General features: G+C 30.5%; 3 protein-coding genes across 3 annotated transcripts; all 3 read left to right on the forward strand.

Annotated features, from left to right (window-relative positions):
• Window positions 1–1,397: 1,397 nt before the first annotated feature.
• Window positions 1,398–4,325, forward strand: PmUG01_11049100 (conserved Plasmodium protein, unknown function; the record flags this gene model as incomplete). Its single annotated transcript, XM_029006158.1, has 1 exon — window positions 1,398–4,325. The coding sequence occupies one exon, from the start codon at window positions 1,398–1,400 to the stop codon at window positions 4,323–4,325; it is 2,928 nt and encodes a 975-aa protein (XP_028862675.1).
• A 1,096-nt stretch (window positions 4,326–5,421) lies between these two features.
• Window positions 5,422–7,008, forward strand: PmUG01_11049200 (thiamin-phosphate pyrophosphorylase, putative; the record flags this gene model as incomplete). The annotated part of the gene is made up of 1 exon (XM_029006159.1): window positions 5,422–7,008. One exon carries the CDS (start codon window positions 5,422–5,424, stop codon window positions 7,006–7,008), a length of 1,587 nt encoding a protein of 528 aa, XP_028862676.1.
• A 1,796-nt stretch (window positions 7,009–8,804) lies between these two features.
• myoE (myosin E, putative) lies at window positions 8,805–15,308 on the forward strand (the record flags this gene model as incomplete). Its single annotated transcript, XM_029006160.1, has 1 exon — window positions 8,805–15,308. One exon carries the CDS (start codon window positions 8,805–8,807, stop codon window positions 15,306–15,308), a length of 6,504 nt encoding a protein of 2,167 aa, XP_028862677.1.
• Window positions 15,309–16,586: the final 1,278 nt, after the last annotated feature.

A 16,586-nucleotide genomic window follows, 5' to 3' on the forward strand; every position in this document is an offset into this window, starting at 1 on the left:
GTTAATATTGTACGTTTGCTTTGTGTGCATACATACATGATCATGCATACATACATGCATACATATGTTTGTATGTATGTTGTATATATTAGACTATGCATTAATATTTAGCTGCCCTTTGCAACCACAATTTCTTATTTTTTGGATTAAGAGCCTTTTATTTTATTCAAAAAAAATTTTTTTTTTCTTTTTTTTGTATTTGTTAATACTTTAAATTTTCCCATACGTTTGCAAATTTGGAGTAACAAGTTTTCTCTTCGTCGCAGGTGTTGCTGGTCTTGCTTTTGCACGTGCATATATGTATGTATGTATGTATGTATATATATATATATATATATATATATATATATATATATATATATACATCTGTTTGTGTAATATGTATGCACGATTTTAACGGTTAAACACCATATGGTTTCCTTCACCCTTCCAACAATTTTGAATTGAAAAAAAAAAAAGATAAAATGTAAATCGTGCGCATCTTGGAAACATTTAATGAGGCATATTGTCATTAAAAAAAAAGAATAAAAATATGGAAGAACGGAATAAAATAAAGGAAGAACAGAATAAAAAAAAAAGGAAGAATAGAATAATACGAAATATAGCGAAATGAAAAACAGTGGATTATTTTAATTTAAAATGATTACGCATTTTTCCTTACGAATTAGTGCATACATGTGTGCGTGTATGTGTGTGTACATGTACACATATGTACGTAAGTACATGTATAGTACATAAATACGTACATAGGTACATATATATATAGTACACATACAAATATGCATGCACATTTTAGGCCCCTTTTTGTTTATTATTTTTTTTTTAATTTGCCCAAAAAGAAAAATGAAATGTGGTGAAAAAAAGAAAAAAAAAAAAAAAAAAAAAAAATAATAAATAAAAAATAAATAAAAAAATAAAAATAACACGATTATGCATGCTTCAGCTGGACATATATACTCACCTCTTTATTTTAGGGAACAGTAACAGAAAAATAAAAGTAAAAAATAAAATTAAACTAATGAAGTAGGGTTTACTTTTATGGATGTTTGTCTAACAGTGTTGTGTTTGTCGTTCTGATTATCATTTTTTTGCCCATTCTGCATATGTGTTTATAAGCTTCACTCGTATTTTGATTTTAATTTCGTTTTAATTTCGTTTTAATTTCATTAGTAATTTCATTCGTAATTTCATTCGTAATCTCATTCGTAATCTCATTCGTAATCTCATTCGTAATTTCGCTTTTATTCGGATCTGCGCTTCTCTTGCCTCACCATATGCCACTTGATATTTCTCTTCTTTCTCATTTTGTATATCATTCAGTTGTAATTTTCTTCTCATATTATTTGAATTTGTTCTCATCTTCTTGCAATTTTTTTACCATTTTTTGGTCCTAACTCATGAAGAGCAGCAATGCCATTCATCGGCTGAACAGTCTGTTAAAGTGTAAATGCGCGAAGAAGGAAAAAAGAAGGGAAGTAAAGGAGCATGCTAAGCATAGGGAACCGAACGAAATATATATACAAAAGAGCAAATGGATCAATAAAAAATATATTCAAAAAGTAGATAACGAAATTGAAGGGGATTTAATAAATAACAACAGCGATTCGGAAAATAGCAAATTTTGTAAAATAAGGAAGAAATATAATATAGTAAATAAAAAAGATGATATTGAAATTGCTAATTCTTGTAATTTAAAAATTGATCAAAAGTCATGTAAAGTTAAAGGTCAAAATTTATATGAAGGCACAGCGGGAAAACTAAATCATGTGATAATTGATATTTTAAATAAAGCAGGGGAATGTATATATGTAAAGATGTCTACATTTGAAGCTTACGTAAAAAGAAAAGAGGAAGTTGACAAATTAAATTATGTAAAAGTAAATTCACGAGATAAAAATGATGGGTGTGATATATACATACATAATAATCTGTACAATAAATACCTGGAAAAAAAACATAAGTCGTTAATTAATCTTGACTATAACAAGTATAACATTAATGCTAATTTTTCTAATTATAAAAATATAAAAGAAAGAAATAGATGTTGCACCAGTGTGCCTTTTGGGGAGCAGTATTCTGGAAAGCTCGATTGCTCCAGACGTGAGACGCAAAGGCAAGCGATGCAGCATCAGCAGGAGTGCGGACATCCGACCGCTCCACAATATAAACAGCTCCTTAAAGGTGAGTGCAATCTCACGTTTCAAATGCATAACTTAAGAAAAATGCACATGCAGCATGCCGAGGAAGATGGGGAAGACGGGGAAGATGGAATTTTTAAAGGAAAAAAAAATAATACATTCAACGAAAAAACAAATACATTCAACGAAAAAACAAATACATTCAACGAAAAAACAAATACTTTGAACGAAAAAACCAATTACAATGATACAATAACGACAGGGTATGTTTTCGACCCACAGGAGTATGATGAGCAGAGTGCAAAACTAACAGTGGATGGTTCAAAATGTAATGTACGTGATTTAAAAAATGGTAGTTATTTAATATCTTATAATATAAGAAAATGCGGCTATTACTACTTGTCCATATTTCACAATAAAAGGCCGGTAGCAGACTCTCCCTACCTTATTTATATAAAACCTGCAGAAGCTTACGCTCCTAACTGCGTTCTGTATAAAGGTGTTAACGACAGGATCGTGGTACCACGTGCCAAGGGACAGGAAAAGCAGCAAAGGGTAAAGCAGAGAAGGGTAAAACAGCGAAGGGAAAAGCAGCAAAAGAGGGAAATACAGAATGAAAGGAGCTTAACTCGTATATATAACAACTCCTTGCGTGAAGATGTGTTCAACTTGAGTTCGTCAGACTCGGAATTGAAATCAAGTAGCTCTCATAGCAGCAACACAGGCTATAGCAGCATGTACAGTGAATCCTGCAGTGACAATGGTAAGACAATTTACTCTTCCTCTGATAGTGCATTCTTTAAAGAAAGTGGAAGTAGAAGTGGAAGTAGAAGTGGAAGTAGAAGTGGAAGTAGAAGTGGGAGTAGAAGTGGAAGTAGAAGTGGAAGCAGAAGTGGGAGTAGAAGTGGAAGCAGAAGTGGGAGTAGAAGTGGGAGTGAAAGCGAAAGTGATCATTTTAACCATCCTGACCACCATGTGCACATTTTAAAATTGGAAGACGAGGATGAGGAAAGAAAGAACTTTAACAATTTCTTTATTCAGAGTTATGATGCTTATAAAAATAAAATCTGCGAAGGGAATGACAAGTATGAGATAACGAGCCTTGGGGGCATTAAAATAATAAAAATAAATGATTTAAAGAATGGTATATATGAAGTTATATACAAATATGTAAGTAGTAATGACAATGGGTATTACTCCAGGTCATATAAAAGAGATAATAATTTTGGTAATTACAATAGAACATATAGAGAAGTTAAGGTAACCTTAAACGGATTACATGTAAAAGGATCTCCATTCAAAATAGTCTTAAAAAAGGATAAACAGTTGGCTTATTTGAGCAAGATAAAAAATTTACTACCAATTGATGAAATTAATATTTCGAATCCCACTGAAAGTATGCATAATATTATTAGTGCATACAAATATATAAAGAATAATTACTTGGACGATGAAAATGTAATAAAAAAAAAAATCCCAAAGAATCATTTTATGAGTGTACATACATATTATGAAGATAGAAAATTAAAAAAAATTTTAAAAAAAATAGACAAAAATATTATATCTCTTATGACCATACCTATGAAACAACAAATTTTTAATTATATAAAATATATGAACGAGGACAGGAAAATAATAAAATTAAAAAAGATTTTATTTAAAGAACTTGTAGTTGCTTTAAGTAAGATGATAAATTGTGCTAATAAATACTATGAAGATGTTGAAGAAGACAAAAATAAATTGCTACAAGAGAGACAGGTGCAAGATGATACTGTCAAAGAAACTAACTTAATGTATGAGTCATTAAAGGGGAAAAATATTCATACCTTGCCATTCGACTTTGGAATTAAAGATATGAAAATATATGAAGAAAATTTGAGTAATAAAAAAAAAGAATTATTAGATAAGCAAAACCAATTGGTGGAAAAGTACAAAGCTATTAAAAATAAAGAGAAAAGATTCTTAGAAGACAGGCAACAAGTAACCAACCTATTGGCAAACAAATACGAACTCCATCAAACAACATATGATTGCTCTAAAATGGCTTTAATCCAAACAAACAATAACTTGAAGAAGATTACTATTGACGCTATTAAAAAGACGAGCACACGGGAAAAGCAGCTCTTAACGGCCAGGGGAAACAGCACCCTTCAAGGAGGTGTACCCATCGCTCAAGAGGGAGATTGAGCAACGTGCTGAATTAGCGGTACGTATGAATAATCGGTGTGTGCGTGTATTTGTACACCTTTTAGGCGAATCCGAGGGGCTTCTAACGCAATAAGGAAAACATACCTGAGTATAACCTCGTTTAAGCTACTACTCATCTGATAAAATAACTTTTTTCTTCATACGGGAAACACTAAGAAGGTTACCACTGCATGCACAGAATATAGTTAGTTCGCTACGATTGAAGACATTTTTTTTTTTTTTTTTTTTTTTTTTTTTTCTCTTATATGCATGCATATATACATATATATAAATGCCTTTTTAATTACTCGTGGGGAGTTTCTAGAAAGTGCGTTCCCCAAAGTTCAGAATTTTGCAATTTTTGCTTTATGCAATTTTTTCCTTTTTTTTTTTTGTTTTTTCGTTATCTCTTTCTTTTTTTTTTGTATTTTCGTTATCTCTTTTTTTTTTTTTTTTTTTTGTTTTTTCGTTTTTTTTTTTTTTTTTTTTTTTTTTTTCGTTTTTTTTTTTTTTTTTTTTTTTTTTTTGTTTTTTTCGTTAATTTTCTATTTTGTTGATTTATCTTCCCCTTGCCAATTTAATATGTACCTCGAAAACGCCTTCACTAAATGAAAAAAATTTTAAGAGGGAAGAGTAAATCATGTTTGTGAACTGCATGGTAATACAAATTTTTTAATCATAAAAGGGATGCACTGTTCGTAAGAATTATATTATAACGCATAATAAATACAAGGTAAAGAGAATGAAGTGGGATCTAATAAAATAACCTCCATTTTGTCGTAATCCGTACAGCTACGACGGGTCCGCATAGGGTGGAAGAATGAGGGGGGGGAGGGCAATTGTGCTGTATATTTGCCCATACAAGTACATATGCAGTTGTGTGTATGTGTATGTATGTACATATATATATGTATACATGCAAACGGGTAAATGCGAGAATATTAGGCTTGTTGACCGAATGAACCACAGCAAGCTTCCGCATGATATATATTTATATATATATATATATATATATATATGAGTGACCATATACGTTAATGTAAGTAGCACTATTTAACTACTTCTACTTTATAAAAAATATATATAAAAGAAAAAAATGAAAAAAAGCTGCAATATCCCCAAGGTATTAAGAAATGTGGACTATGCCTTATATTTAGTTACGGACGATAAATTTTTAAAAGATAAGGAAAATGTATGTGAAAAGTTTATCAACAAAGTGAGGGAGGGAATCATGGGAGGAGTGGGGTTGGTACAACTCAGATTAAAAAGCTCAGATGATTTATATTTTTATAATATGGCATTAAAAATGAAAAGTATATTACGTAAATATAACATTCCACTAATAATAAATAATAGAGTTGATATATGTTTAGGTGTAGGAGCAGATGGAGTACATGTAGGTAAAGCAGACATCCCAATAAACATTGCAAGAAATATTTTAGGCGAAAAAAAAATTATCGGAGCAACTATAAATTTCAGCAGTGAAAAGGATATTGAAATGGCAATAAATAATAATGTAGATTATATAGCTCATGAACATACATTATATGAGTCGAGTACAAAACGAACTGTGACATCATATGAACATGGAATAAAGGAACAAATAAATATATTACATAATAATATAAAATATCTTCAAAAAAAAGGGAAAATTTGTAAGAATGTTTATCCGATAACCACTCCTCCTATTATATTAATTGGAGGTATTAATACAAATAACATAAAAGAAACCATGTCATCTTTTCACGACACATGTGAAGGTGTTGCTGTTGTTTCAAATATCATCAGTGAACAAGCTAACCCATTTTTAAATGCTCTAAAATTAAAATTTGTTGTAAATAAATATAAATGTAGTTACAGTATTGCCTTTGTCAATCTGTTTAGTAGTTGTTTGCGTTATTTATTTTATAATCGATTAGAGAAAGTGGAAGGTGGAATGAATATTACGAATAACCTTTTCCATGATGATGGACATAATAATAAACATCATATGAACTATCAGCAGCTAGCCACAAACATGAAGGTACAAAAAAATGTGCACTATTTTTTTTTAAATAACCTTGACCTTCCAATCGTTGAATTAAATCACTCGATTGATATTAGTAACAAAATAAAAATGTTCCTTCTTCATTCGAAATATTTAAATTCCAATAAGGACAATTCTTCGCCTCACACTTTGCCTCAATTAAACAGTGCGAATCATGACCACTGTAAACGTGTGCATAATTTTATGACAAAAATTAAAAAGGAAAAGATCTTAAATAATATATTTATATTTATTGGAGAGAAAATGTATGCAATATTTAAGAAGCATTTCTCATCAACATTTTTTAAGTTAAATTATTTTTTTCTTATAACCAAAAATCCTCAACTTAATTTAGGCTCCTTTAAATTATTTGAATGTGATATAGAAAACGTTTCCATAAAATATAAGCAGAATTTTATTATTATAATTTTAAAAAGAAGCAATTTTAATGATAGTAAAATTGCAAAATTGGGTTTTTACTTATCATATTTTTTAATTGTACAAGAGAATATTACACCAGAATTTTTATCACGAATTGTGAGTGAACGGAAAGATGAAGACTGCGAAGAGCAACTGCTAAAATTTATTGCCGCTGTCAGGATATCTTTTGAAATTTTAGCAAATGAACACTTACCAGCTGAGGAGCTCATCTTTTAGGCGGGAATGTGCACATACACAAGTATACATGATACGCATGATACATGTGGTTTGTGCTGAATATGTGTGTGTGTGTGTGTATACATATTTATATATGCATAGCGACATTGGTAGAGACTGTATGTGAATGTATATATATGTATATTATATACTCGTGTGTGTATATTTATCCTTCCTGCGAGCGCGCTCCTCTTCCTTTTTTGATTTAAACTCCCCCTGATTGTGCGCAAAAACTTTTACACCATTAGAGATATAAGAATAATTTGATAGAGAGTATTTAAGCGCCTATTATTTGTAAGAGAAGTAACAATAAATTTTAAAAATTTTTTAAAAATATTATTTTAGTTCTAGCGCGAGATTTGTTCTACAAAAGATTTTATTTTAGTTCTAGCGCGAGATTTGTTCTACAAAAAATTTTATTTTTTTTCTTTATCCTTTCCTTTTTTTTCCTTTTCCGTATTTTTTCATTTCCGTTTTTTTTCATTTCCGTTTTTTTTCATTTCCGTTTTTTTTCATTTCCGTTTTTTTTCATTTCCGTTTTTTTTCATTTCCATTTTTTTTCTTTTTCCTTCTTTGTTTAAAAAGTGAAGTCATTTTTTTTTTTTTTTTTTTTTCTTCACCTTTTTACTGATTTGGTACCACTGTTTATATTTCACTAACTTGGAAATTTTTTTTTTTATGGAAAAAGTGGCGATGTATTATGAACAGTTAATAAAAGAAAAATAATAATAAAATAAAGTGCCCTATTTTTTTTTTTTTTTTTTTTATATTTTAACGATCTAATGGCTTTTTGGAAGCATCTTATAGCCAAAAAAAGCTGTAAAAAAAAAAAAAAAAAAATAAGCAAGGTAAAATGCGAACAAACAGCTAAACAAACTAAGTAGCAAAATAAATATAACCAACATGTTTATGTAGCAACATACATTCAATGTAAACTTATTAAAAAGAGGGGGCACTCAAGCTTTATAGGAACACCGTTTACAAGTTAGTATAATCTTTCATGTTGTCACTGTTATTTGTCATTGCTAAAATTGCTGTTCCTTCTACTTCTACCATTGTGTATACATATATATTTATTCATTTAATTAACGTATATTTATTTTCATCCTTTTTTTGTTGTATATGTGTATAAATATACACACAACCGCCCTTCCCGAACAACGACAAAAATCGCCAAACAAATGCACATTGTTTTTTTTTATGTACCTCTTCACACACTATAAATAAATAAATATATATATATATATATATATTAATTTTTTTTTTTTTTTTTTTAATTTCCGTTAACCTTGTGCTTTTATCTTAATGAGGAAATAATTTCCTTTTCAATGAAAACGTTTTAAATGTTACAACACTGTGATCTATAGAACAAAAAAAAAAAATTAAAAGAAAAATGAAAAAATAAAAAATAAAAAATAAAAAAAAAAAAGAAAAAAGAAAAAAGAAAAAAGCAAGCATAAATAAAGAATAAATTGAGGGAAAAAGGTGAGTCACAATAAAGCGTAAATCGAGGGAAAAAGGTGAGTCACAATAAAGCATAAATTGAGGGAAAAAGGTGAGTCACAATAAAGCATAAATTGAGGGAAAAAGGTGAGTCACAATAAAGCATAAATTGAGGGGAAAAGGTGAGTCAAAAAAAGGAGAAAGTACAGTTTTTATTCGTTTGAAGTATTTTTCTCATTTCTAGCCATTTTATTTTGTTTAACTTATTTAACGTACAAGTTTGTTCTGTGTATTGTACTTGTTGCTTTATGCTATTCTAAATTTGTGTGTGCTTTTTATACGTATATATTATAATGAATAACAATTTTGAAGAACCGAATTTTAAAGAAGGGGATTTGGTTTGGTGTATGAACACCCCTTCTACTCCAGAAAAGAATGATGTGCCGTATACATTATGTCGTGTAGTTGGAAAAATAAAAAATAATGATAGTGATGGTGATAATGGTCGTAATAATCATAATGATGGTAATGATGATAATAGTGGAAATGGTGATAATAATGGTAACGATAGTAGTGATGGGAATAAAGGTAGTAACTGCGATGAACAAATGATTCTATCTAAACACAACGATTGCAGTGGGAACACGTTTCCGAGTGATCCGAAGGGTTTATACAAAGCAAACAATTTATTTTTATTAAATCAAAAGGATATGCTAAAATTAAAATATATTAATGAACCAGCAATTTTGAATCATTTACACGAGAGATTTAAAAATAAAAAATATTATACTAAAATGGGCCCATTGTTACTTTTTATTAACCCACAAATAAATATTAACATAAATAATGAGGAAACTATTCGTAAATATAGATTCACAGAAACATTAGATGACTTAAATTTAAACGAATACCATGTTGCAAGCAACGCCATGAGGAACCTAAATTCGTTAAAGAGAAATCAGTCTATTATTATCACTGGTGAATCAGGGTCAGGAAAAAGTGAAATATCAAAGAATATTATAAATTTTCTTTCTTATACTGTAAAAAGGAGAAAGAAGGGAAAAGGCACGCTAGCAGCAGTAGATACAAGTGAGGAAGCAGAAATAGAAGCAAAAGAGGAAGTACAAGTAGCACCAGAAGCGGAAGAAGCAGTAAAGGTAGAAACAACAACGAACGAAACAGCAGTAATAGATACAGAAAAAACAACAGACACAGAAGCAGTAATAGATGCAGCAACAGACGCAGAAGCAGCAAAGGGTGGTGCTGACGCAAAGTGCGTTATTTCGAAATTGATAAAACATGCAGATGTTCTCATAGAAGCGTTCGGAAATGCGCGAACGGAGAAGAATGGAAACTCGAGCAGATTTTCAAAATTCTGTACAGTACATATAGACAGAGAGGAAAGGATAAAATCTGTGCACATGAAAAAATTTTTATTCGATAAAGGGCGTTTGACAAATAGAAGAGCAAACGAAAGCTCGTTTAACATATTTTATTATATTATAAATGGATCAAGTGAAAAATTTAAGAACATGTATTTTTTGAAAAATGTGCAAGATTATAACATATTAAAAAATGAGGGCAATATTGAAAAATCAATAGATTATTCAACTAAATTTTTAGAATTACTAAAATCTTTAAATTATATATTTGATGACGATAAGGAAATAGACTTTATTTTTTCAGTACTTTCAGCATTACTATTATTAGGAAATGTGGAGAGCGTAAGAACACTAGCTCGTAAGTCAATATTTCGTAAAAGTTTCTTATGTGAAAGTTCTCCTAATTATGAAGAATTACAGAAAAATTTAGAAAATTCTAGCGATGATTTACAAATAGATAGTAATACTAAATCCTTTTTAATTGCATGCAAACTACTTAATATTGATGCTGAAGAGTTGGTAAAATATTTCACAACGAATTATCTATTTAATGATGTAATACTTATGAAAATTCATAATGAAATGAAAATTCATAAAAAAATAGAAAATTTTATTAAGACATGTTATGAAGAATTATTCAATTGGGTGTTACATAAAATTAATAATAAATGCACAAATGGGATAAAGGAAGAAATAGGAAAAAATGATAATTATATAAATATACTAGATTTAATACACTTTGAAAATTTCCGTGAGCAGAACTCCTTATATGAGTTGTTAGTAAATACAAGTAGTGAAGCTGTGCAAAAAATGCAGATAGATTTCTTATATAAACGAAGGACACAGGAATTACAAGAAGAGGGAATAGAACTGTTCTATGATATATCAAGTATAGACAATGAAAAATTATATAATTCGCTAGTGCAAGGGGAACAAACAACATCTTCTCTATTTTCCTACTTAGAAAGTGTTTCAACTAAAAAATTATTTAACAAGAGCAATTTACACATCTCTGTAGTTAACGCATTTAGGAATAATAAATTTATAAAAAAGGACTATAATTGTTGTGATGGTAGTAATGATTATAACGATGACGATAAGGATGATGATAATCATTACAATAATGATAATGATAATGATAATGATAATGATAATGATAACGATAACGATAACGATAATGATAACCATAGCGAAAATCCATCAGAGTTGAATAAAAAAGCATTCGTTGTCGTACATTCGGGCGGAGAAGTTCTTTACCACACTGAGAACTTTATAGATACTAACATCGAAATTTTAACAAATAGATTTATTGACTTAGTTAAAAAGTCGGGAAATGTGTACATGCAACAACTTTGTACTGCCTTTAAATATGATGACAATGGTAACATAGTGGAGGAAAAAAGAAGGTATAGTATTCAGTCTGCTCTAAAATTATTTAGAAGGAAATATGATACTAAAAATCAAATGGCTGTTACAGTGCTGAGAAATAATTTACTTGAATTATCTAAAATGCAAGAGAACACCTTTTGTCATTTTATTATGTGCATAAAATCTAATAGTGGTAATAAGGATTTATATTCCTTTGACACAAGGATGGTCTTAAAACAGATAACGTATTTTCACATTGTGCACATGGGGCAGCTGAAAGGCCGCTATTTTCCCCACTCATTTCGTTTTTCTGAATTCTTGTCTATTTTCAACCTGAAGAAAGGTGGAGGAGAAGGGGGAGACTCAGTCACGACTAATACAGCTATCGGCTTAGCCAGAGGCAATCGCAACAATGGAGATGTGGATGAATATATTGAACAGGAAGACGATGTAAAGAGGGGGGTGTATAACAAAGAGGTCGGTAACAATAAGCTTGACATGGAAGTGGAGGATATGAAAGTGATGGAAGACTTGCAAGAGGAGAGGGATAACAAAATGATCTATGGAGATGAGGCCGATGGCAAAGAGGAGGCACACAATGAAGGGTTAGAAAGGGAAGAGGTTCAGAATTTGTTGAAGTCTTACAACATAAGTAGGAAGGAATGGATATTAGGAGAGAGTAAAGTTTTTATGAGCGATGTTTCACTCAAAATATTAATTAATCATAGATTTCCAAAGTTACCGGAATTGTTAAAAAATGGAGAAGATGAGGAGGAAAACTTGATTGATGATGAGGAAAATCCATGGAAGAATGAAGCAAAAGAGAGGACGATGTACTTAGACTGTGTGAAGTTAAATAAAAAACGCGACAGAAAGGAGGTAAAAGAAGAGGGACAAACAGAGATTGAAATGGAAATGGAAGGAGATAGGGAAATGGAAATGGAAAGGGAAAGTGAAATGGAAAGGGAAAGTGAAATGGAAAGGGAAAGTGAAATGGAAAGGGAAAGGGAAATGGAAATGGAAAGGGAAAGTGAAATGGAAAGGGAAAGTGAAATGGATATGGAAAGAGACAGGGAAAGGGAGAAAAGAGATTTATATGCCTATTCACTGAAAGGTACAAGAGAACTGAATAATGAAAAACAGAGATACGAGGATGACGAAGAGTTCAACGAAGAAGAAATAACCAGTGAACAGGAGGAAGAATTCGAAGTAGCCGATTTAAAAAAAATTGATGAGTATCATAACTATGATGGTGTAAATGAAGATGACCCTGTTCTACGTTCGAATAATGAAATTTGCAAGGAAGGGGAAGAAGAAAATCGTGAACTTGTTGAACCTACTGACAAAGAGGTTAATAAATCATTTGAAGTAATAGAATCAAATAATAAGGAAACGAAAATAGAAGAAAATAAAGGAGAAGACTCCCTTGAGGATTACGAAATGATGAACCTAGTCCATAGTGAAACTATTTTTAAAAATAGATTAGATGAACTAAATGACGATTTGAAAAAGTTCAACCCCATAATTAGTCATGTGCAGAAAGATAATGTGTATAATAAAGGAATAGAAAATCCATATAGTAAAAAATATATGCAAAGTACCATAAATGAAAAAAGCGACAATGAAGAGGAGAATGGTAAGCAAGATGAGGAGAAGTCTGGCAATACACATTCGGGAGAAGTCAAGGGTGAAAAATCAGCCGAAAATGAGGAGAGAAATGAACAGCAAAATGAAATGCAGAATGAACAACAGAATGAAGGGGAAGAGGGGGAAAAGGAAGGACACGTGAATGGAGCCGAAATGGGCGAGGATGATCCTAACAAGAATGAAGCAAAAAAAGGGGAGAAAAAGAAAAAAAAGAAAAGAAGAAGAAAGAAGAAAAGAAGTTCATTAACAAGTAGAAAGGAGGAGGAGGAGGAGGCGGATCAGGAAAATAGGGCAGACGTGAACGAAGAAAAGGTAAAAGGAGAGGAGGGAGGAGATGATAAAGAAGAGATGAAGGAAGAGCAGAACGACCTGGATGAGATTAACAAAGAGAAGAACGACCTGGATGAGAGTAACAAAGAGAAGAACGATCTGGATGAGAGTAACAAAGAGCAGAACGACCTGGGTGAGAGTAACAAAGAGCAGAACGACCTGGGTGAGAGTAACAAAGAGCAGAACGACCTGGGTGAGGGCAAAGACGAGAAGAGCGACTTGGGTGAGAGTAACAAAGAGAAGAACTACTTGAGTGAGGGTAAAGACGAGAAGAGCGACTTGGGTGAAGTTAAAGCAGAAGTGAGCTGCCTGGGTGAACATACATTAAGCAAAAATGATACAGATAATGAAGGAATGAAGGAGAAAGAGGTACACGAAGTAGAAGAAGTGCATGAAGCAGACGCACAAGCAGATCACAGAAAGGATGAAGATGAGAATGGAGAAGATGTGAGGGATGGAGAGGCAGAGAATAATGAGAAAAAGGTGGAAGAAGTTGCTGAAGGTAAGATAAGAGAGTTAGATGACAACGAAGAAAACATGGAGGAGGATGAGGAGGAAAATATTAAAACAGATGAAATGGTGGAATTTATAGCAAAGGAACATGAAATGGAGGAAGAGCAGGAAGAGAGATTAGAGGAAGAAATAGTAAAGGGAGAGGAAAGAACAAAGAAGGATGAAATGGAAAGTGAAAAATCGCAGGAGTATATAATGGGAAGTGAAAAATCGCAGGAGGATATAATGGGAAGTGAAAAATCGCAGGAGGATATAATGGGAAGTGAAAAATCGCAGGATGATATAATGGAAATGGACAGATCACAAGAGAATGTAATGGAAATGGACAGATCACAAGAGAATGTAATAGAAATGGACATATCACAAGAAGATGTAATGGAAATGGACAGATCACAAGAAGATGTAATGGAAATGGACAGATCACAAGAGGATGTAATGGAGGAGGGAGATGGAAAAGAAGAAGATGATGCAGACAATAATGAGAAAAAAATGAACGATTTAACACAGCAAGAGGATATGAACATGTCGAATGAGGATACGAAAAATATGTTTGATGAAGACCCTGTTGATGAAAATTACATAGGTTACAATATAAACTGTTTTAAAGGTGTCCTGCCAACAAAGATAAAAAAAAACATGAATAAATTATTAAGTCATAAAAGTGAAGAGATAAATTATATTAAGCGTATGTTGGACTGTTATGATTGTACACAGGATGGCATATATGAACATTGTATTATTGAAACAAATTATGGAAATAATATTATAGAAGGAGAAGAATTAGGATTATATAATAATGCAGATTTAAAAAACCCTAGGAAAAAAAATGACTTACTTAGTCATCTAAATGATATATACATATGTCAAGCAAATGAAAAGAAGCACTTAATGACTATATTAAAAAAAATGGTATCAACAATAGAAATGGTACATGGAAGAAAATGGAATATCTTTTTATGCTCGTGTGAGTATTATTTTAAATCTTTTGTAGCTAATGAAGATAAATTAATATTGGATCAACCAAATAGTAGTGATACATTGAAAAATAAATTATTATATAATGAAGAATGTAATTATCACAACAATGAAAATGAAGAAGTTCATAAACATAATTGTAGTCCAATCGTAGAATATTTAACTCTACCAACAAACAAAGATACACATGAAATTTCTATTTCTAATAATGCTGATAAGAAATATATAAAAGATAATTATAATATCTTATGTTTTAGATCTAGAAATACTACTAAGTTAGATTTTATGAATTCTAAAGCTTTTTATGAATCGATACATTATAAAAAGGTACGAACAAAAAATATAACACATGTACATACTGATTTTTCTTATATGGATGATAAAATGAAATGTAATTTTAAACAACATGTTATAAATGAATTTATTAATAATCCTAATATTACTATGGAAGATATAGGAGATAGTCTCTTAAGCTTAGCTACTCACTTTTATCATGATAAAAAAGGGACTTGGTGTGTTTTCGTTTCTAAGAGGAAAGCTTTTACTGGTGTTGTAAATATTGTGAAAAATAGATATCTCAGAATGACTGCTAAGAATGGAAATAGACGTTACAACATCGTCTTGTTTGAGACGCCGGTTTAGGGGTCCGCCCGGGCGCGAATTGCTATCGACATATATATGTGTACATATTATATACGTATATATAAATATATATATATATATATACATTTAAATATATTTTTTTTTTTTCTCGCAATTAATATTGTGAGTTTATGTGAACAGTGAACAAAAACAAACCTCCCTATTTTGTGCACCCGTTGTATGTTTTTTTTTTTTTTTTTTTTTTTTTTTTTCCTTGCCTGTTCACGTTTAAATTGTAAACTATTTTCTGAAAATGGCTATTTGAGAAAAAAAAAAAAAAAAATAAAATAAAATAAAATAGACAAAACAAAATAAAGCGAATCAAAGCAAAATAAAACAAAATAAGGCATGTCAAAACAAAATAAACGCTCATATTAGGCATGTTATGACTTGCTCTCTTTCGCTGCTCTAGACGTTCCTTTTTAATGGTGTTCTTAAAGCGCAAAAAGGACGCACATACCAACATACATTACTTATATATATATATGTATATATATATACATGTGTGTATATACTTATATATTATGTACGTTTAATGCGCCCCGCTTTCCCATGTATTGTTGTAAACTCCCTTTTTTCAAAAGAACAATATAATCTTTTTGTGCTAAGAAATCATATTAAAAGTGAAAGGTAATGTCAAGGATTGTTCGTAATTAAATGAGAATGCATTTCGCCGCTAGCTACTCGCAAAATTTTTACTTTTTTAACTTTAGACAAAATTATAGGCTCTAGTTATTTCTAGAAAAAAGAAAAGAAAAAGAAAACGAAATTTTGAGAAGAAAGAAAATGACATTTTATGCAAAAGGAAAACAATATATCAATCAAAAAAAATATACATTAAAATGCGGGAGATGGTACATATTACATTGGATATATACGAATAACATATAAAACTTAAAAATTAAAGATTTAAAACTTAAAGATATATAATTTATAGATTTAAAAATTAATTTTAAAATTAGAAAAAAAAGAAAAAAAGACTACATGTACATGGATGTATAAAAAATAAACGACGTATATTTAATGGTTTAAAAGAAATTTCCAAATAGACAAATGGGTGGATACACAAATGGTTGTAATAAAACTATTTATTACAAATTATATAGAGCCATGTACTATTTTTTTTTTTTTTTTTTTTTTTTATTAAATGTTGCACTGTTCGCAAAGGATTATACAATGGGAAAATAAAATCTTCTTGCATCATTTATATACGTTCTTGAAGAGTTTTTTTGTAGTACATATATTATGCTTTTGTGTGTTTCGAGATATTGTCAACAC

Source organism: Plasmodium malariae, assembly GCF_900090045.1.
Source record: "Plasmodium malariae genome assembly, chromosome: 11".
Taxonomy (NCBI): Eukaryota; Apicomplexa; class Aconoidasida; order Haemosporida; family Plasmodiidae; genus Plasmodium; species Plasmodium malariae.